Genomic DNA, 23,239 nt, shown 5'->3' with positions numbered 1-23,239 from the left:
GTATAATTTTTAGTTTATTTTTAACTTTTAACTTTTACTCTGTAACTTATAGGAAATGCTAAAATGCTTAACATAACATGAGAGTAACTTTATATAATACGTAGTACACATTAATAACCTAAGCAAAATAGCAAAATGACATTTTTAAATGGACTAATTTTAGACATCTAAAAAGAGCGGGTAAGTTTTTGAAATATTATAAATTATTACACTACTAAATTTAGTCATTTTTCTGTCTCTCATTTCATTAATCAAAATTTCTGATTAAAAGTTTCCAGAATCAATCACAAAACTGAAATTAGATTAGAAGCCTGACTAAATTTTCTTTTCTCAATTCCGATTAACTGGTCGATTAAATCAAATCGACAATTCGATTAGGTTTATCGTATTGTTAGATTTGCAACTCGTCGGTTGATCGGTTTTATAAGGAATTGAAAAAATGCTTAACATAACATGACAGTAACTTTATTGTACATAGTATAATTTTTAGTTCAGTTTTAAATTTTAGCAAATGCTAAAATGCTTAACATAACATGACAGTAACTTAATATAGTAATACGGAGTAACACAAGCAAAATAACAAATGACATTTTTAAATGGACTAATTTTAAACATCTAAAAAGAGCGGGTAACTTTTTGAAATATTTAAATTACAGTACTAAATTTAGGTTCAGATCATTTTTCCGCCAATTATTTCATCAATCAAAATTTCTTAATTAACAGTTTCCAGAATTAGATACAAAACCGAAATAGAACCCTAACTAAAATTCCTTTTCTCAATTCCGATTAACTGGTCGATTAAATCAAATCGGCAATTCGATTAAGTTTATCGTATTGTTAGATTTGTAACTCGCCGGTTGATCAGCCGTATAAGGAATTGATAATGCCAGGCGGTAAGGAGAAAGTGCACAAAATGAAGCTCCGGAAACATTACCGGAACTTATGGCATACAGATCTCTCGAGCACCATGGCCGCAGATACACCTTGTAATTTCAATTTCATTTTTCTAATTTTTCTTCTTAATTCTCTAAATTTTATCCTAATTTTCATGTTTTGTGTTATCCATCCTTTTGTAGATTGCTGCTTTGCATTTTTCTGGTAGGAGCCTTAATTTTATTCTAATTTACATACATTAATATTCTATCTACATGTTTATATTTATGTGTAGTGTTAATGTATAAATATTTATATGTGATGATTATTTTTGATATTTATCCATACAAATTTCCTTTATCACAGTGGACCATGTGCGTCTTACAAGCTGCGTAAGCGAGCTCTATACGGTGACATGTCAAGGTAAATACTCCGTAACTTTTATTTCATCACCAAACTTTAATCTACATATCCCAACTAGTCTTATCGTATTAATTAAACATTTGTTTTTTGATCTAGGTATACTTGTTGTGGTGGATACATGCCCTGCAGTGGAAAGTGTCGAGAACATAAATGTCCTAGGTTTTGTCTTTTCACAGAGGTATGTTTTCAATTTTTCATATTTATAAGTGTTGATAGAGTAATCTTATGCTTAACTACATATTTTCGCCTTCTGTTTTTATATTTCTCAGGTCATCTGTTGTTTTGGGAATTCTGTCGCCTCGACTCGTTTTATGTTGCAAGACGAGTTTAACATACAAACAACAAAATGTGACAATTGTATCATTGTAATATGTTTGTGAAACTTGTCATTTTTTTTATCACCATTATCGTTAATTTGTCAATATAATTTGTTCAGCTTCTTATATGCTTAGGGTTGCATGGTTTGCCTTCAACAATGTGCATGTATATGTTCTCTAATTGCTTGCATTATTGGAAGCGATGAACTCAAGGAAGCATCTCAGTTGCTGAATTGCTCAGCTGATCTCGTGTTTTGCTCGTAAGTTGTTTTCTCATTTTTCCACTATTGTACATCTGATGAAAACTCAACGAAAAATGTCCCAACTTTATGCCAATCTTGTGGTGTCTTTGTAGGGTCTGCGCGTGCATGCAGGTATGCAAATGTATTCCTCCCGTTCATAAACGTCATTATTTTTTCTGCAGCATTCCAAATTCGGTTTCAAATAAAGAATTTCGAGCTCTGTTCAATTATTATGCTTTCTAAGTGATATCACCCCTTCTTGAACTTTCTAGTAACCAGAGGAAGTGTAATGAACGGGTTGGATGACGGGTCAAATTGCGTTGAAATGAGTCACTATTTTTCAGCTTTTATTCATTTTTCATACGATCCGTTGTGTATTAAATACAGTTCTATAGAAGCTTTTTGAATAAATAGGAGATTTTAAGCTTTAAAATACACTTTGGGTAACTTTTGATCAGGCTGACCCATATGACCCATTTTTTAAGATCAAATGTTTTCAATTAACCAATTTAAATTAAACATATCAGTGATCCAACATTCCTAAAGTTGCCCAATATCAACTCATTTATAACCTAATGGGCTAAAATTGCTACCTTTACGTTAAACCAACAAAGTATGGTAGAACGATGATCCATGAATGGTTATTTCTAGTAACTATTTTGCAGACACAACACAAGGTTGAAATGGACAAACGAGATGGAAAATTCGGAATGCTTCCAATGGAAGTCCCTCCGGTCCAACAAATGACGAGAATTGATCAACAATATCTGCCACCACCTCATACGCAATATGAACAACCACCACATTATGGTTACCCTATGCAACCCCAACCACCACCACATCAAGGCTACCCGCCACATCATCAAGGTTACCCACCTGCCGCTTATCCTCCGCCATATCAAGGCTACCCACCTGCCGCCTATCCTCCGCCACATCAAGGCTACCCACCCTATCCTCCACCACCACATCAAGGCTACCCACCTGCACCTTATTCTACTCAACCTTTTCCACCTCATGGTCAAGGCCACCCACCTCCAAGTCAATATAGGTAAACCATTTTGGTGTGGTAATTATTCTGCAAAGCGCATTGTTAAAGGTTTCCCGAGTTATCAAATGTTATTTACTTACTGAGATTTTTGTGGCGAAACTAATTTTTTTTTTTTTATATGTAAAATATATGTGACCGGTTTTGGTTCACATGATTCAGTTAGGTTCTGTTAGTTTATACTACTATTTATTTTTTTCTTGTTTTTTAAGAACCGGCTAATACAAGATCAACAAACATAGTTTTATAGATAATTTTTTATTTTTCTGTACAGCATAACTTCCAACATGAGATCATTGTACACAGAAAGGAAAGTAAACAACATTTATTTTAATATATATCTCACGTGGATTAATAGTTTAGTTTTAATTAAAAATTAAAAATGTCAAATTGAGTGAGGACTTGACTCGAGTACCGATATATGATTTTGATGGTGAAAGTCAACAACTAATGTTGACTCAATCCGTAATCCAGTAATGATACTTAGACCTCTTGTAGTGCAGCGTGACGACACCCAAAATAACACCATCACGCCACCATCACACTATATCATTACAAACTTCATCACGCTAACGTTATAAAAAATATACTAGCAACAAGTACTTATGTTAAAATACAATGCAAATTTAGAATAATACGAAATTAGTAAATGTATATGGGTAAAATATCTAGATATTAATATGTATATGAAAAATATCTAGATATTAAAATGTATAGAAAAATCTAGATATTTATATGTGTAAGAAATATCTAGATATTTATATGTATAAAAATATCTAGATATTTATATATCCATGGAAATATCTAGTTTCTAGAAACTTCCATGGAGTAGTATAAATATAGGTGGTGGGTTCATTTGTGTAAGGTGTGAGTAAGTGAGGTGTGTGAAGTTGTGAGAGTGAAATAAGAAGGGAGTTGTGAAGAAGAGAAGAAGAGTGTGAGTTAGCGAAAGTAGAGAAGATAAAGCTTGTAAGTAATATTGTAATTGTAATTTAATATAAGTGTTTTTTGTTAAGTTTCCCGATCAAGCCTTAGTTTGTGTTTAAGTTCTTAGTGCACTTTTGTTGTTCTTATTATATGGTCGGCTCTGCCGCCTAAGTAATACATGGTCGGTTATACCGCCTAAAGATATATGGTCGACACTGTCGCCTAAGTACATTGTGCACTAAGGATTTATAAAATTAAAGGCTAACCAACGTCAAAGTGTTGGTGTAGTGAGTGAGTATAACCTAGGTCCTCTATAGTGGGTGTGTTGGGCTCGTCGAAGCTTCCAACAATTGGTATCAGAGCGGGTCGTTCGGGACCATTTCTAGTGGAGGAAATCGGTAAACGTTGGACGTTTACATCAGCTTGTTTTCACCAAGGCTCTAAGGAAGATTCTGTCGGAGCACAGTTAGGAACTGTGAAAGCTCATCGGTCAGGGACCAAGCTTATTGGACGTTGGACGTCATGATGGCAGATCTTGCAAGTACGAGCAGTGGAATCAAGAGTCTCAATAACCACAACTATGGTTATTGGCGGACTTGCATAGAATCCTACCTACAAGGACAGGATTTATGGGAAATAGTTGCTGGCAGTGACACAACGCCTCCACCGAAAGAAAATGCTGAAGCCTTGAGAAAATGGAACATCAAGGCCGGGAAGGCTTTATTTATATAGAAGACTACAATCGAGGAGGATCTATTGGAGCACATCCGTGACGAGAAAACACCAAAGGCAGCTTGGGAAACTTTTGAAAAATTATTTTCAAAGAAGAATGAAGCACGCCTCCAGCTCTTGGAAAATGAGCTCGCGGGTATCTCACAAGGAAGTCTGTTTATTTCCCAGTATTTCACCAAGGTGAAATCTATTTGCCGTGAGATATCTCAGCTTGCTCCTGAAGAGAAAGTGAGTGATGCAAGGATGAAGAGAATTATCATCCATGGCTTAAGATCCGAGTATAATGGATTTATAGCCGCTGTGAGAGGATGGCCTACTCAACCATCATTAATAGAGCTGGAGAATTTATTGGCTAATCAAGAGGCATTAGCCAAGCAGATGAATGAAGTAACCATAAAAGACGGAGAAGATGCACTCTTCACCAATAAGAAGAAAGCAACATCTCGAAGACAAGAGGTGATGAAAGAAAGTAAGACATATGGGTGGAAGGGTCACCCAAAATCAAAAGGCAACGCTTCAGGGGGAGCTCAACAAGGAAGAAGAGATCATCGTCAACAATACGGGGAAAATGATAAGAGAAAGAATGGTGAATGCTTCAATTGTGGCAAGAAGGGTCATTTTGCTCGAGATTGTAGATTCCCAAGAAGGCGAACTTTCGAAGGAAATGTGGCCGCCGCAAGAGATGAGAAGAAAGAGGTCACATTCGAAGCAACCATTAATTAGGAAACATGGGATGCAGAAGCTGGACTCTCTGTTGAAGCTGACATAGATGATCAAGCTCTTACAACAACTTTAAAGTCAAAAATAAACTACAAAGATGATTGGATCATCGATTCTGGATGCTCAAATCATATGACCAATGATGGGACAAAGCTGCAAGAAATGGAGGATTATAAAGGAAAGAGAGTCGTGTTGACAGCCAACAATTCAAGGTTGTCTATTTCTCACATTGGAAAGACAATAATTCCAAATGAAGGCGACTCTCAAAAGCTCCAACTCGAGAAGGTGTATCTAGTCCCTAGCCTAAAGAAGAATTTACTGTCAGTACCACAATTGACAGCAGAAGGGAACTATGTGCTCTTTGGACCAGAAGATGTGTCCGTATTCAAGAGAGTAAAGGTGGTTGGCAATCCAGTTATGCATGGAAGAAGAATAGAATTGGTCTATGTATTATCTGCTGAAACAGCTTATGTGGATAAGACTCGAAAGAATGAGACGGCTGATCTTTGGCATGAACGTCTTGGGCATGTGGGCTACAACAAGTTAAAGGAGATGATGGTAAAACGCATAGTAAATGGGCTTCCTCAAATTGATATCCGAACATATACAATATGTGCTGGATGTCAATTTGGCAAAGCTCACCAATTGCCATTCAAGGAGTCAGCGCATCAGTCCAAGACACCACTAGAGCTCATACACTCAGATGTCTTCGGCCCAGTGAAACAAACATCACTTGGAGGTATGAAATATATGGTGACATTCATTGATGACTTCTCAAGATATGTGTGGGTTTACTTCATGAAGGAGAAGTCGGAGACTTTTCTGAAGTTTAAAGAGTTCAAGAACAAGGTAGAAAGTGAGCTCAATACTAAGATCCGGTGCTTACGCACAGATAATGGAGGAGAATATTTATCGACTGAGTTAAATATCTATCTTGAGAAGCACAAGATTAGAAGACAATTAACTTGTCCCAATACTCCACAGCAGAATGGAGTGGCGGAACGCAAGAATCGTCACCTTGCCGAAACTTGTCGAAGTATGCTTCATGGTAAGAATGTACCAGGCAGATTTTGGGCCGAATGTATGAGGACGGCATCGTAAGTGATTAACAGACTCCCACAAACAAAGTTGGGATATATTTCACCATATGAAAGATTATGGAAGATCAAACCAACCGTCAACCATCTCAAAGTTTTTGGATGTGTATGCTACGTCTTCGTGCCAGATCATCTACGAAGCAAATTTGAGAAGAAGGCAATTCGGTGCATTTTTGTCGGTTATGATGAATCAAGAAAAGGATGGAGATGTTGTGATCCAAATACCGGAAAGTGTCATACTTCAAGAAATGTGGTATTTGATGAAGCGTCTTCATGGTGGTCACCTCAAAAGATAGAGCTTCCAGAATCTCATGGATTAGAAGAAGGTCCAGAAGAAAAAGAAGAACATAAAGAGCACATATCGGATCCAATTAAAGAAGGAGATGGATCGTACTCTAAGGAAACGAGTCCATGGAAAACTGAGGTACATCAATCTACATCCGAAGAGGTTCGTCCAAGCCAAATGGATGCCGAGGAGCATGTGCAAGAATTACGGAGATCAACAAGGCCGAGGCAACCTAATCCGAGGTATGCCAATGCTGCTCATGTGGATGAATCAATACCTATTGAGCCTTCCACTTATGAAGAAGCAGCACAAAGTCAAGAATGGCAGAAAGCGACGGAAGAAGAAATTAATGCACTAAAAGAAAACCAGACATGGAGTTTAGTTCCAAAGCCAAAAGATGTAAAACCAATATCTTGTAAATGGGTTTACAAGGTGAAGACTCGATCAGATGGCTCCATTGAAAGGTATAAAGCTCGACTTGTTGCTAGAGGTTTTTCTCAACAATATGGGCTGGATTATGAAGAAACATTTAGTCCAGTGGCGAAGATCTCAACAATTCGAGCACTACTAGCTTTAGCCGCTAGCAAATCTTGGAAGCTGTAGCAGATGGATGTCAAGAACGCTTTCTTACATGGAGAACTTGACAAAGAAATTTATATGGAGCAACCAAGAGGCTTTGAGAACAAGTTCCATCCTGACCATGTCTGCAAATTAAAGAAAGCACTATACGGCTTAAAGCAGGCTCCAAGAGCTTGGTACGGGAAGATTGGCGAGTTCTTAGTACAAAGTGGTTTCACAGTTGCTCCTTCAGATTCTAGTTTATTTGTGAAACAAGATCAAGGAAAACTAGCCATAGTGCTAGTATATGTGGATGACTTAATCATCACGGGAGATCACTATGAGGAGATCCAAAGAATAAGAGAGAATCTGTCTATCAGATTTCATATGAAGGAGCTTGGAGAACTCAAACATTTTCTTGGACTCGAAATAGAGCAGAAAAGAGAAGGATTATTTCTGGGACAACAGAAATATGCGCGAGATCTTTTACAAAAGTACGGAATGCTTAATTGCAAACCTATCTCAACTCCGATGGATCCGAATACAAAACTACGAGCAGATGAAGGAAAAAGTCTTCAAGATGTTACCATGTATCGAAAGATGGTCGGAAGTCTTATTTATCTCACACTAAGCCGGCCAGACATATCTTATGCAGTTGGAGTGGTTAGTCCATACATGAGCAATCCGAAGAAGCCTCACCTTGATGTTGTACGACGCATCTTAAGGTATGTTAAAGGCACTATTAACTTTGGCATTTTGTACAAGAAAACAAAAGAATGTCACGTGACTGGATATTGTGACGCTGATTACGCTGGAGACTATGATACACGACGATCAACAACTGGATACATGTTTAGTCTTGGATCGGGAGTAATATCATGGTGGAGCAAGAGATAACCAACTATATCCTTATCAAGCACCGAAGCAGAATATCGATCGGCAGCATCAGCAACACAAGAAATTACTTGGTTGAAGCAGCTAATGGAAGATCTTCATCAATCAACAGATTATCAAGTAAAGCTTTTCTGCGATAACTTATCAGCTATACGTCTAGCAGAAAATCCAGTCTTTCACGCAAGAACAAAACATATAGAAGTACACTATCACTATGTTCGCGAGAAGGTCCTTGAAGGGGAGATCAAGATGGTGCTAACAAAGACAGATGAACAAGTTGCAGATATATTCACCAAGAGCCTAAGTAAACCAAAGTTTGAAAAATTCAGAGAAGCACTTGGAATGGTCTGCAAGACATCGTTGGAAGAAAATTTGCATTGAGGGGGAGTGTTAAAATACAATGCAAATTTAGAATAATACGAAATTAGTAAATGTATATGGGTAAAATATCTAGATATTAATATGTATATGAAAAATATCTAGATATTAAAATGTATAGAAAAATCTAGATATTTATATGTGTAAGAAATATCTAGATATTTATATGTATAAAAATATCTAGATATTTATATATCCATGGAAATATCTAGTTTCTAGAAACTTCCATGGAGTAGTATAAATATAGGTGGTGGGTTCATTTGTGTAAGGTGTGAGTAAGTGAGGTGTGTGAAGTTGTGAGAGTGAAATAAGAAGTGAGTTGTGAAGAAGAGAAGAAGAGTGTGAGTTAGCGAAAGTAGAGAAGATAAAGCTTGTAAGTAATATTGTAATTGTAATTTAATATAAGTGTTTTTTGTTAAGTTTCCCGATCAAGCCTTAGTTTGTGTTTAAGTTCTTAGTGCACTTTTGTTGTTCTTATTATATGGTCGGCTCTGCCGCCTAAGTAATACATGGTCGGTTATACCGCCTAAAGATATATGGTCGACACTGTCGCCTAAGTACATTGTGCACTAAGGATTTATAAAATTAAAGGCTAACCAACGTCAAAGTGTTGGTGTAGTGAGTCTAGTATAGTCTAGATCCTCAATAGTGGGTGTGTTGGGCTCGTTGAAGCTTCCAACAACTTATGCATAGGAACGAGTAGTATTTACTAGTAGTAGTGAAATAATAGTAGTGAGTGTTAATAGTGAAGTAGTGGGATAATCGTAGTTAGTAATAGTAGTAAGTAACAGTAGTTTAATAACACTAGTGATTAACAATAGTGTAGTAAGTAACATTAGTGTAGTAATAGTAGTGAAGTAATTGTGGTGTAATAATAGTAGTGATTAACACTAGTAAAGATTCGTTTTGTTATAATCTGGTTTAAAAATGCCACACGCCCGTTATGATTATGAAATTTTCGTTCCTATTGGGGAGTAGTAGTTGGACAAAGTGTAGCTTTAGAAAGGTTGAAGCATGGCAAATATTTAGTTATTTAGGATGTTGACCGAATGCTCTAAAGGGTTGTGTCTTAAGGCGGATAAGGCTCGGTGGTTATTGGTTCAGAGTCTTTGTGGGCATTTAGACGTCCCAATCATGGTTGCTATTTTAATGGGTTATCAAGTTAGATGCAAGAACATGAAGTAGATTCTGTACTTGTGTAATGATCCTAGTTTCAAGCCATAAGTATCACTCAGCCTTTATCTAACCCTAATTCCATAATACTAGCAACACATCAATCATCATCAAATCGATTAGAAACCAGTCTTTTTGTTCACCAACCAGCCACAATTATGCTGCCATTTTCAATCTTATTTCATCCACCAACCCTAAATTGTTCGTTTAAGACTCATCGGATATGAAAATCGAGACAAGTTACATGTAAGTTCCTTCAATTCGTTATAAATAAACGAACAGATCAAGTACTTGGTTGTCAATGACTTCCGTTGACCTTGATCTTACATGTATGAAGCATCCTGTAATGATAAAGAAAAGTGGTTACTTAGCAAAGTAAAAAAATGCATTTTGACTTCCGTTGACCTTGTTCTTACATGTATGAACATCCTATTTTATTGCCTATTTTATCTGCCTTCACATATTGCACTCACAGTATGTAATGCGGTAAATTTTCTCCGTTGACCTTGGCTAGCATATTTTTTACTGTGTTAGAAAAAGTTACTCCTTTGATCTTTGCTCTCAATTTGAATTTTAAACATGTGATGTCATTTAATATTATTAATCTATAATTATTTATTTCGGTGTGTTTTAGACCATTCACAAAGCAGCGTGATAGCCTCAAAATCTCCACCATCACGCCACTATGGGGCGTGATGGGATGAAAAAATGGTGGGCGTGATGGGAGCATCACATGACAGAAAAATGGCGTGAAGAAAGGATCAACCAATCAGAATTTAGATATATGCATTTACATTTTAATTAAATCATTAAAAATAATAAAATAACTTTATCACACAACCATCACCACATATCACTACAAACTCCATCACGCCATCACCTTTGCCAAATGAGCAGTATACCCCACAAAAACACTCCATCACGCCCCATCAGCCCATCACCACTAAAAATGGTCTTAGTACATTAAGTACTGCCCAATCTTTATTATAGTGATTTTGAAGGCAAAACTGGCCATTCTTTTATGTATACTTACTACACTTAATAAATGGCTTGCAGACATTGTTCGAAAAGAAGCTGCTACGATTATGATTGTGCTTCCTTTTTCAAATGATGTTATGTGGATATTTTTCCATATGGCAAGCGGTAATATGGGTATCGTTTTACCTTATATGGAAAAACCGAAATGATCACGTCTTCGGAAACAACCCCGTGAGTCCACCAAAAATTCTCTCCGATATACAATCAAAAAGTTATGAGTGGATCACTTCCCGCAGCAAGAAATTATCCTTAGATTGGTTGCATTGGCTAACCAATCCGATAGCTTCCATTCGTAAGGCATTAACAAAAGAGGGTTTCAGCTAATGTGTAGGTTTTTTTTTGCTCTCTCCTCTCTGATCTCTGCGTCTAAGGAACTAAGCGGGGGGGATCGATTGGCTTTGTAGCCGTCTCATCGGCACTGCTTGATCGCATCTCTCCCGGCTTGTCTTTTCAAGTTGTTTCCTAAACGTGGTTATCATTGAGTAAGTGAGTAATTTCCTACATCATACTTCTCCTTCGTGCAACTCTATCGACCAAGTATCTTCTTCATTTATCCTTTTGTTGTATAGAATTTAGTCATGTCCTGTATATTATATTCCTCTCAGAGCCCTCGAGTCGCCTAAAAGACTATCTGTATGTTTCCGGTTGTACATTGTTTATATTGGTTATAATATAATTATCTGTTGGCTTTTCAAAAAAAAAAACTGCAAATTATTAACTTTTGCAGGCATAATGTGTATATTGTTACTGGTATCCTAGTGACAAGTATACTTCCATAACGCACTTTATATGTGTGCAACAGGGAGTAATGGAAGACCTAGTTCCTAAATTACTAGAGAAGCTACTTGTGAAACCGTCTTTAGTATATCCACCTCCAATGGTAGAAGGTGGTCTCTTGCTAGTAAGTTCGATGATGACTGGGTGCAATTTGCTTGTTTAAACTAACTAATGTCCGTTTCGTTTAATTTTCGTTTTCCTTTTGCAAATCGATGCGGTTTCACCCTTTTAGTACCTAAGAATGCTAGCTGTGGGATATGAGAAGACACAGGGACTTGCTAGAGATCTACGCGTGGTGACTTGGATATTGAAGGTACACCACTTTAAGCCCCTGCTAAATGGATTTGTTTTTAAGTACTGTAGTTAGTTTTGCATTGTTAAACATCATCTTGTTTCTTACCTTCTAAATATGGCAAATTGCACAAGGGCCTTATATAAAACAGTATCTCGATTCCTTTTGCAGCTAAACAATTGACGAGTTACAAGTCAAACGATACCATAAACCTAATCGACTTGTCAAATTTATAAAATCTACCAGTTAGGATCTAATGAAAGTTGAATTCAATACAATTTGCGATAAATGAGTTTCGTTAAGCTCTTATTTTGAGGTTTATGAAAGTTTTTGGAATGGTTAATCGGAAATTTCGATTGTTGGACAGGAGACAGAAAAATATCCTAAATCTCAAATTTATAAATTAAAACATTTCAAAAAATTAGCCACGTCTTTTGTAATATCTAAAATTTGCCCTTCAGGAATTGTCATGTTGGTATTTAGCTAATGTCAATATACAAGTGTCTTGTTCTTTTTAAATTCCTCGAACTGTCCATCTACCGACAAAAGCAGCCATCTTGTGGTCTGGAATCTGTATTGAGTTGCATGAGCGTATTAGTGATTATTAACAGTAGATAATGACAATAATTTTTTACAACTAAAATTCTCTAAATGAAAAGTCATGTACAATGTAAATGAAAACTTATACTAGTTACCCGAGCTGGACCTATTTCAAACGAATGAGCTTCTACACGACTTACCAAGTAATGAAGTAAATCAAACAAGTATAAAATTCTTTTTTAGTTATTAAGCATATTAACTTAAAATTGGACAAATGAAAGAAATGGATGGAGGAATATAATTCTCTCTAACTGCAGTGTTTGTTATTTCACTCTCCGTTGCCAAAAAGAAATGGAAGATACTAAATATATAGCGTGTAACTATCTTGCATAATCATAAACTGCAGTATAAACCATTGGAGCACAGTCCCAAACAAATATTATTTGATCGGTTGACGTAAGTAGATTATACGGAGTATTTATTATTTTAGAATACATGGAAAATAAAGAAGCAAAATGACACATGTGATTACACTGTTGCTTCTCTTGAATTAATCGGTTTCAAAACAAAACACGTACATCAACATATCAGCTACTTCCTCACATTGATGTACCGTTACTTTGACTGCCCAGTGCCCATGTCATTCATCACTCTTATTAAAACTTGATAAAAAACCACCAAAATCAAACTAGCAATTAATTTAAAGCAACACTAACGTATAATTTAATAAACCAATCAATTTAAAACCAACACTAGCAATTAATATAAATAGTATTTAACTTTTAACCCTCATCGACTGTTCACCGTATGTGTATCGTACCGACCCCATATCATACGTACAAGAATTTCTTCCTTCTCATATCACTCAAAACTTGTAACATAAAATAATAAACCAATTAGTTCTAACGCCACCTAAAATTCCTTGTTTCCAATATAGCATCTCGATCTTACACAGATTTTGAAAGCTAACTCCCTCATAATTTCGTGACAGGAAAATTTACATATCACGTTTGCTTCTAAACTCAGGATAATGCTCTTTTCGATCTTTTAAATCCTTTATCCTATTCTGTCATAAGTAACTGTCTATGCAATAGTTTTTCTCCATTAATCAGCCATTTTATTCAACCATGGATGATCTGCATACAATGATTATGATTCTGAATGTGGGTTTGTGAAGTGCTCAACGAAAAAGCTGTACCGCTCAAATCTCATTGATTCCCTTAAAATAACCACCAAAGTTAAAAATTTACTTCTCAAAGAATCATAATTGTTATCTTCATGTTTTGAAGAAAACAAACTCCATCACAAAATCGAGAATACCACACTCGAATATCTTTAGAAAACTTCCCTCATTACTGGTAGGATAATATAATGAAATACCATCTCCTATGCGATTTTCACATGAAACTTCAAAATTGCCATTATTGTTCCCAACCCTTATAAAATATAAATTGTATGACTTGACAAAAATTCCAGGATTGGGTTGATCAAATACGTGTAATATAACTTTAAATTCATCGCCGAGACGCCGAGGTGTACTTCTTCGCAAAATGTCTATCCATCTCTGAAAGGCCTTATTATCGTTGAATCATAAAGGTGTTCATCATTAATTTAATTTAAAATTATATGAACTTGCTCAAGCGCCACCATTGATTGGAAAAAACTACAATGATTTTTTTCATGGGATTTATAAAATTAGGGTTTTAGTTGCATACGTTTTTTTCCCTTAAAATTTAAGGGATACCATCATCCCGTAAAACCCTAGTTTACTTATTCTTTTGAAAAGGGTCATTGTGGTTTTTTTCCAGCCAATGGAGGTGCTGGAGGAAATTCATATAAATTTAAATGAAATTAACTAATGATGAAGACCCTTATGATTTCAACGCTTATGAGGTCTTTTCTGGGTGGATACACGTGGTGCGAAAAAATATATCTCGACATTTCGACGATGTTTCTAATGTTATATTTCACGAATTTCGTCAACCCAATCTGATAATTTTTGTCAAGTCATACGGTTTATATTTTATAGGGGTTGGGAGCAATTTTAAAGTTTCAGATGTAAATCACATATGGGATAGTATTTCATTATACTACCCTAACAGTTGTGCGTGAAATTTTCTTATGGGAATTCGAGTGTGTTATTCTGGATTTTGTGATGTAGTATGTTTTCTTTAAAACATGAAAGTCAGAGAGGATAACAATAATGATTCTTTGAAAAATGTTTTTCAAACTTTGGTAGTTATTCATAATCAATGTATGCATATAATCCATTGTTGAATGAAATGGCTAGTTAATGGAAATAAACTATTGAATGGACTGCGTATGACAGAAGACCTTACCGGGTTTAAAAAATTGAAGAGAGAAATATCTTAAGTTTAGGAGCAATCATGAATTTATGATATGGAAGTTTTTCGGAGTCCCGGAATCATCAGGGAACTAGTTTCTAAAATTTGTCTATCGAGATGCCGTATTGAAAACATGGAAGATTAGGTGGTGTTGTAACAAATTGACTTATTATTTTATGTTACTGTTAATAATACTTTCTATGTTAGGTAACGTTATTTTAAATGTGGTTTAAATTTTTTGCTAGTTTGATTTGGTGATTTTTGACCAGGTTTTAATGAGAGTTGCATGTATAGTAAAAAATAATGGTAATTCAACGTTGGGTAGTAGCTGAAATGTTTATACCACGGTTATTTTGGGTCAGTGGCGTCTTTGGACATAGGCAAGATAGGCGATCGCCTAAGTTCCAAAATTTTTGAAGGGCCCAAAATTTTTAATATATATATATATATATATATATATATATATATATATATATATATATATATATATATATATATATATATATATATATATATATATATATATGATGCCCCATACAAAACCATCGTGTACGATTCGTCAACAACAGGATCATTACAAGGTCAAATACTATATGCGGTTTCAAAATAAGTTTGCATTCATGAATAAAGGTGACGTTTTAACCAACGTCAAATGTTTAACATCCGAAAGTATGCTTCTACGAATAGCAAGCAAAAAATAATAGTACGTGACCCATAGGTCGTTACAAATACATCGTTTCAAAAGTAATATAGTTTGAATGCATAATAAACGTTTCATGCGGTGACATCTCTAATAAGCGCAGCGGATGTCTACAAAGCATGACTAGTGCAGCGGAAGCAAGCAAACCTTAAGCACCTGAGAAAAACAAGCTTAAAAACGTCAACACAAAGGTTGGTGATCCATAGTTTAAGTATAACATTAATGTAAGGTAGGCCACGAGATTTCAGTGCTTCAACAACGTTTCAAAACAGTATGAAAAGTATATGTTTAACCGTGGGCACTTGGTAACTAACTTAACGTAAATAACACCCCCTAAAAGTACACTTGGCGAGTGCGTAAGTTTACGAAGTATTAAACACCCGTTAAATGCTAGCGCTACTAGCCCGAGTGGGGATGTCAAACCCTATGGATCCATATCTAAGATTCGCGTTCACCGGTTCAAAGACCAATGACTAAACGTTACCGAGCTAAGGGGAAAGTTTATGCCGTTGTATAACCCACACATATATAAAGTTTAAGTACTCGTGCCTAGTATGTAAAACGTAAAATGCGCATGTATTCTCAGTCCCAAAATAGTTAAAGTAAAAAGGGATGCTATAACTCACAGTGGAAAGTAGTAAAAGTCGATACGCGGGAATAGTAAGCAAGTGGTTGGTCCGGAAGGTCCTCAACCTAAGTCAAAAGTTACTAAGTCAGTAAATCGTTCCCGAAGGTTTAAAAGTATGTAAATTAGGTCTTAAGTATCATCATCATTCATCATTAAACAAAAAGTGTAAAGTAAGTTTTAAGTCAAGACTAGGGTTTGAAATAAAGGCTGACTTCGTTCAGTCTCCACGACCTCTATACAAACTTAAATGAGGTGAGACCAGTAGCCATGGCTCCGTATATGAGTCCCTTAGAGGCTGACCAATTTCCAGAACCAAAATCGTCTTCATTTGACCGTGGTGACGGTTTAAGTGCGAGTAGGTCAGAAATTTCAGCACAACGTTAAAAGGGTGTAATGACTTTCGGGAGGCCATAGATCCTAAACCGTAACTTGGATTAAGACTAGGTCTAAACGGAAAATCATCTACTCGAACCGAACTAACTGAAAATCAACTTTACAGTAGCCCAGGTAGTTTGATCAGTTCCAGAAACAGTAAGTAAAGGTGTTCCGGTAGGTTCTTGGTGCTTGATGCTCATCACGGTTCTCATCCTTGATGCGTATAGCTTCAAGTGTACAACTCGTTGATGGGTTTGCATCATCTTAACCAAGGTTTGACCATCATAACACTAGTGTAAGTTAAGATAAGTTGCACAACTCACTTAAGAGTTGTATGTAGTTTGATGAACCAAAGTTACATCAAGATCTTAGATCCGACACATACATGAGTTACAAAAGTAATATTAAGCTATAAACTTGAAAGTAAACTAAATAATCAAGATCTTAAGTTGTAGAACTTAGATCTTAGATAGATCTTAAAGATCCTAGACTAGAAAGTCTAGATCTAGTGTTCTTAAGTTAGATCCTAAGTTATAAAACTTGGATCTTCACTTTAATGAAACCATAAGTTATGAAACTTAGATTTTCAACTTGAAAAATGTATGTAAGCTTGTAAGCTCTTATTTACAACAAAATTAGAAGACCATAAGCTATAGAAGCTTAGATCCAACATAAGTATATGAAGTTATAACTAGAAAGTTATACTTCCATGTTCTTGAACTTATAAAGTTAACTTTTAGTTTCAAGAAATATGAGATCAAGATTAACTAGTAATACTTGACCAAATTAACAACATCACAACTTTAAACATGTATAAAAGGAAGTAATAAGTTAAATTTACAAGTAATAAGTCCATGGTTGTTCATACTTAGAAAGATTCAAGCCAAGGCTTTGATCTTTAAGAAAGTAAACCTCAAGTTTACTAACATGAACACAAGTATGATTTTAAAACTTATGAACTTTAAATCTTTAAAATATTTAAGTGTAGAACCATAAACTAGAAAGTTTAGATTCTTGTTCTTGGTTCTTCATCAAAGAAAAGATGGAAGTAACCAAGATTACATGAAGATACAAGTTATACAACTTGATCTTTAACAACAACAAACAACTACAAGTAATTAAACAACAACAAAAACAAGTAATGATGATGATTTGGTGGCGGTTTTGTGAAGGAAAAAGAAAAGAAATATAAAGCTTGTTACTTACAAAGTAGAGAGAAAAGATGAGAGAAAGTTGTAAGTATTTTTGTGTGTGAGTGAAATGAAAGGATACAAGCAAATAAGTATACAAAAAAAAAAATGAAAAAGAACTCCTCCACACCCCTTGAAGTTCACGGCCAAAGTGCCAAATGGGGCAAGGTCAAAAGTAAACTTTCCAACATGGGAGAATGGTGTAAGCTTGAAGTGGTATTAAAGTTAAATGGTGTTGGAATGAGGTGTAAGTATACATGTAACTAGATTCCCATGAACTAATTAATCCTTGTTCTTAATCTTAATAATTCATTAGCTTAATGATGGACTAACTAGTCCATTAAGAAAGTAGGGTAGGCTTCCAAGTCCATTTTCAATAATAAAATCCCAAGTCCAAGTAAGTATGCAATTAAATAAACAAAACCCAAGTAATTAACTAGTAACATTAGTTAATTAAAATGATCAATATTAATTAATCATGAATGTAAATAATATTCGAAAATATTATTCGTAAAAATTACGTGTGTCACAAAGACAAGTCGGGCCATGAAAAGTTAAATACGGTAACAAGTAACACGTATAAGAACACGTTTATTAAAACGCAAGCATTAATAATACATTATTAATAATAAAACGTTGGAAAATCCAGGGTCGTTACATTACCCACCTGTTAAAGAAAATTTCATCCCGAAATTTTAAGCTGAGGTAGATGGAGGAGTTGGGAAAAGGTGAGGATACTTCTGCATCATTTGATCCTCTCGTTCCCAGGTAAACTCAGGTCCTCGTTTGGCATTCCATCGCACTCGGACGATCGAAATCTTGTTGTGTTTCAAAGTTTTGACCTCACGGTCCATAATTTCAACAGGCTCTTCCACGAAGTGGAGTTTGTCGTCAATCGTAAGTTCCTCCAATGGTATGACATGTTCTGGTTCAGCAAGACACTTCTTCAAATTCGATACATGAAAATTAGGATGAACGGAGCTCAATTGAGTCGGAAGATCCATACGGTAAGCAACGGGTCCAACACGCTCCAAGATTTCAAAAGGACCAATGTATCGCGGGTTTAACTTTCCACTTTTTCCAAAACGGATCACACCCTTCCAAGGTGCAACCTTCAACATTACACGGTCACCCACATTGAATTCAAAGTCTTTACGTTTAAGGTCGGCATAACTCTTTTGGCGATCACGGGCCGTCTTAAGTCTTGCTTGAATTTGGACAATCTTCTCAGTTGTTTCATGGACTATCTAGGGTCCGGTGATTTGCGTTTCGCCTACTTCGGCCCAACAAATAGGAGATCGGCACTTGCGGCCATACAACGCTTCAAAAGGTGCGGCATTAATACTCGAATGATAACTGTTGTTGTAAGAGAATTTGGCTAGCGGCAAATGCCTTTCCAAGGCCTTTTCAAAATCAATGACACATGCACGCAACATGTCCTCCAAAGTCTGAATCGTGCGTTCGCTTTGTCCATCGGTCTGTGGGTGATATGCAGTGCTCATGTCGAGACGTGTTCCCAAGGCTTCTTGCAAAAAACGCCAAAATCTGGAAGCAAAACGAGGATCGCGATCTGAGATGATCGATAAGGGCACACCATGATGAGATACAACCTCTTTTATGTATAGTTGAGCGAGTCTTTCCATCGTATCCGTTTCCTTCATGGCTAAGAAGTGTGCAGATTTGGTAAGACGGTCAACGATAACCCAGATGGTATCATATCCGCCCACCGTCTTTGGTAACTTCATAATGAAATCCATTGTTATCCTTTCCCACTTCCATTGCGAGATTTCCGGTTGTTGAAGTAACCCAAAAGGCCTCTGATGCTCGGCCTTAACCTTCGAGCAAGTCAAACACTTACCAACATAAGTTGCAACGTCCTTCTTAAGATTATGCCACCAGTACTGTTCCTTAAGATCGTGGTACATTTTACCCGCTCCTGGATGAATCGAATATCTCGACTTGTGGGCTTCATCTAATATAAGGTTCCGTAGATCTCCATAACTGGGTACCCAAATTCTTCCAGCATAGCATCGGAGTCCAGTTTCCTTAACTTCGAATCGAGAGACGAGAATGTTCAAGTGTTCATGAGATATATTCTCCTCCTTGAGAGCCTCATCTTGGGTTGCTCGGATCTGGCTATTGAGGTACGAATGAATGGTGATGTTCAGTGCCCGAACACGAAGAGGTGCCATCCTCTCCTTTCGGCTCAAAGCGTCATCTACAACATTTGCCTTGCCAGGGTGATAACGAAGTTCACAATCATAGTCGTTCAGCGTCTCGATCCATCGATGCTGTCTCATATTTAGTTGCTTCTGATCAAAGATGTGTTGGAGGCTTTTATGATCGGTGAAAATAGTGCTCTTAGTTCCATAAAGATAGTGTCTCCACAGCTTTAGTGCAAAGACAACGACTCCAAGCTCGAGATCGTGCGTTGTGTAATTTCGTTCGTGAATCTTCAGTTGACGAGAGGCATAAGCGATAACCTTTGTTAGTTGCATCAGTACACAACCAAAACCACTTTTCGAAGCATCGCAATAAACGACGAAATCATCACTGCCTTCAGGAAGTGATAAGATAGGTGCGGTGGTTAACTTCTTTTTCAAGGTTTGAAATGCTGATTCCTGTTCGGGTTCCCAAATGAATTTCTTCCCCTTGTGAGTCAGTGCGGTCAAAGGACGCGCAATCAGAGAGAAACCTTCAATAAATATTCGGTAGTAACCGGCGAGGCCTAAAAATTGGCGGATATGAGTTGGAGTAGTGGGGGTTTCCCACTTGCTGATAGCTTCGATCTTTGCAGGATCAACTTTGATACCTTCATCACTCACAACGTGACCCAGAAATTGGACTTCCTTCAACCAAAACTCACACTTGGAGAATTTTGCATAAAGTTGCTCTTGTCTCAAGAGTTCCAACACTAGACGAAGATGTTGTTCATGTTCTTCTTCGCTTTTGGAGTAGATGAGGATATCATCTATGAAGACGATAACGAACTTATCCAGGTATGGCTTGCATACACGATTCATGAGGTCCATGAATACGGCAGGTGCGTTGGTTAAACCGAATGGCATCACTAGAAACTCATAATGACCATAACGGGTTCTGAATGCAGTTTTCATCACGTCGCTCTCTTTCACCCTCAACTGGTGATAATCGGATCGCAAATCGATCTTAGAGTAAACGCTCAATCCTTGTAGTTGATCAAAAAGATCGTCAATTCGGGGAAGAGGATACCGATTCTTGATCGTCAATTTGTTGAGTTCAGGTAGTCGATACACATGCGGAAGGATTCGTCCTTCTTCTTCACAAATAAAACAGGTGCGCCCCAAGGCGAGAAACTTGGTTGGATAAATCCACGGTCTAGCAGTTCTTGTTCAGCTCTACTTCTAGACCATTTGTGGAACCTAACATCGCTTAAAATTTTGTAAGACGCTTTCAATCTTCTTCGAAATACATTAAGATGATCCTCAAAATCCGACGCACGATAAGCTTTGACCATTTTCCAATAATGCCATTCAAAATATTTGAATTTGTTGGATTTACTTTTAATACTTGCAAACAAATGACGAGCGTAGAAACAGTGAAACGCTTCGGGGAACACGGTTGAAACACCATGTGCTATTGGCAAACCTCGATCAGAAATAAAAGTTAGCTCTGACATACGATCACCCATTCCACAAGTCATTAAATGGTCTCGTAGGTTGCCCAAAACCAATCCAAAGACTCGTTTGTCTCGCCGCCAGCAATTCCATAAGCCAATGGCAAAATTCCATTATTGCCATCTATCGCAACAGCAAGTAAATTTGTACCCAAATATCCTGCCTTCAAATGCGCTCCATCGACGATGATTATCGGGCGACAATGTTGAAGAAATGATCGAACCTGTAGGAATGAACAATGTTAAAACAAATATGTTTTCAATAGATACGCAAGAAACGCAAGGACGCAAACAAAAGTTTTGCGTCTTGCGTACGATTGATTTGCGAGGCGCAAAAAACTTCTTGCGTCTTTGCGTCTGGTAAAGGAAGACGCAAACTGTTTCTTGCGTCCCTTGCGTCTCGTGCAAAATTTACAATTTTAATTAAATGGTAATAGTGATACTTACAACTACGCCAAGGGAATAATAACACATCAGAAATCTATTTTCCTTGTCTGTGATCAAATTCGTTACGCTTCCGGGGTTGTGAATCTTAATGTTATATAGGTAAATTGGAAGCATTTGGTACGACTCTTCACTACTCCCACGAAGCATCTGTAATGTATGACATTTGGCCCTCCATGCTTAATTGTAAGATATGCTGACACCGAATCGGCTGCCTATATCCTCACGTATATCGTTTGCTTTATATTCCCAGTTTTCAGATTTGAATGAATCCACAAGCATACTACCCAACACCTTTTTGGTTGCATGTTTACTATTTCCCATAATTAGTGTGCGTGAGCATGTGTGTACGTCATGCAGTTTCTTTACCATAAAGTTTTCAGTGAATCGTATTCTGTAAGCACTACATTTTCACTCACAGTTTGGCAACACATATTTAGCGGTGTACCGAGATTTGTCTAAGTTTACAGGCTTTATTTGGAAGTTTTCTTCAAGACATTTTGTAAATAGGGTGTTTATAAACTCTTCTTTGTTCAAGAAAGTTTGACGAACTTTAATTAAATTTGACACCCTATATGTGGTTGGTATTTCAGTCGTATGTTCGCGCTCTTCCTCATGCTAATTCAAAAGTGTTGGCATATTCCAGAACGGATCTTGCTTTTCTTCTTCATATTGGAATTCTGCGTCTCCGTCTTTTCCTCCATCTGAATCACTATCTTTGACAAGAGGTACCTCAAACGGGTGGTTTAATTCTTTAATTTTACATACGTTTTCAAGACCATAGTTATGCAAATAAAACTCTTCTGTGTTTGGAAGTGGCAATTCAGGTTCTTTCACTTCGAAATTGTTACTTGCGAGGTTTTCTTCGGTATCATGTTGTAGTAACAATTGTTGTGGTTGATTTTTTGGTGGTTTTGGTGATTTTGGTTTTTTTTGTATGGGTGTTTCTTGGTTTTGTTGTAGTAGTGGCTGGTTTGTCGAGTATTTTGTTTCTGGATTTCGTTGTGGCTGATGCATTATTACTCTATCGACAATATAAATATCAATAGAAGCATTTACAATTGCATATTGTAAAAACTCTTGAAAGTCTTCATCATCATCAGTAATATAAAAAACATGATTATTAAAAACGTATCTCATTGAAACAGCTGCATTGGGTGGGAATTCAATCTTTTTAAGAACATTTTTTAACAATATTCTCCGATTCATTGGTTTTACGGGAGCAATTGGGAGTCTTAACCCAATTTTCAAACAATCTCGTGGCATATATATGGGTATATTGTTAATGTACTCAAAATAACCCCCACAACATATATTAACAACAAATTTTTCATCATTAACACAATTCATAATGACAAAAATTAGTGAAAAAATGGTTAAAATAGTACCTTAACGTGGGTATAAGCTCTGCATTGAAAACTTTTGAAATTGTTATGAGACTGTGATTTCAAAGTCTCAAGGTCAATCTAAATATAGGGACAAAATATTATCCGTAAAAATCTAGGATATCTGACGAAATCTTATCCACAAAATCGTATTTCTGTTCAGATAAGGTCGCAAGCTCGCAAGACGCAAGGACGTAAGCTTGCG

General features: G+C 36.5%; 1 protein-coding gene across 1 annotated transcript; it reads left to right on the top strand.

Moving 5' to 3' along the window:
* The first annotated feature begins 883 nt into the window (after nucleotides 1-883).
* On the top strand, nucleotides 884-2,907 carry LOC139850155 (uncharacterized). Its single transcript, XM_071839744.1, has 8 exons — nucleotides 884-986; nucleotides 1,077-1,098; nucleotides 1,240-1,296; nucleotides 1,393-1,474; nucleotides 1,566-1,661; nucleotides 1,749-1,873; nucleotides 1,969-1,987; nucleotides 2,521-2,907. Exons 1-8 carry the CDS (start codon nucleotides 884-886, stop codon nucleotides 2,905-2,907), a joined length of 891 nt encoding a protein of 296 aa, XP_071695845.1.
* Nucleotides 2,908-23,239: the final 20,332 nt, after the last annotated feature.

Source organism: Rutidosis leptorrhynchoides, chromosome 5 (genome assembly GCF_046630445.1).
Source record: "Rutidosis leptorrhynchoides isolate AG116_Rl617_1_P2 chromosome 5, CSIRO_AGI_Rlap_v1, whole genome shotgun sequence".
NCBI classification, from domain to species: Eukaryota; Viridiplantae; Streptophyta; class Magnoliopsida; order Asterales; family Asteraceae; genus Rutidosis; species Rutidosis leptorrhynchoides.
Note: the sequence above shows the minus strand (reverse complement) of the source record. Positions and strands in the feature narration are given on the sequence as shown.

Excerpts from the sequence above, each read along its gene's own strand:
- LOC139850155 (XM_071839744.1), top strand. The coding sequence starts at position 884 with ATGCCAGGCGGTAAGGAGAAAGTGCACAAAATGAAGCTCCGGAAACAT. Across the intron at positions 1,297-1,392 it reads CTATACGGTGACATGTCAAG|GTATACTTGTTGTGGTGGAT; the intron begins GTAAATACTCCG and ends TTTTTGATCTAG. Across the intron at positions 1,475-1,565 it reads GGTTTTGTCTTTTCACAGAG|GTCATCTGTTGTTTTGGGAA; the intron begins GTATGTTTTCAA and ends TATATTTCTCAG.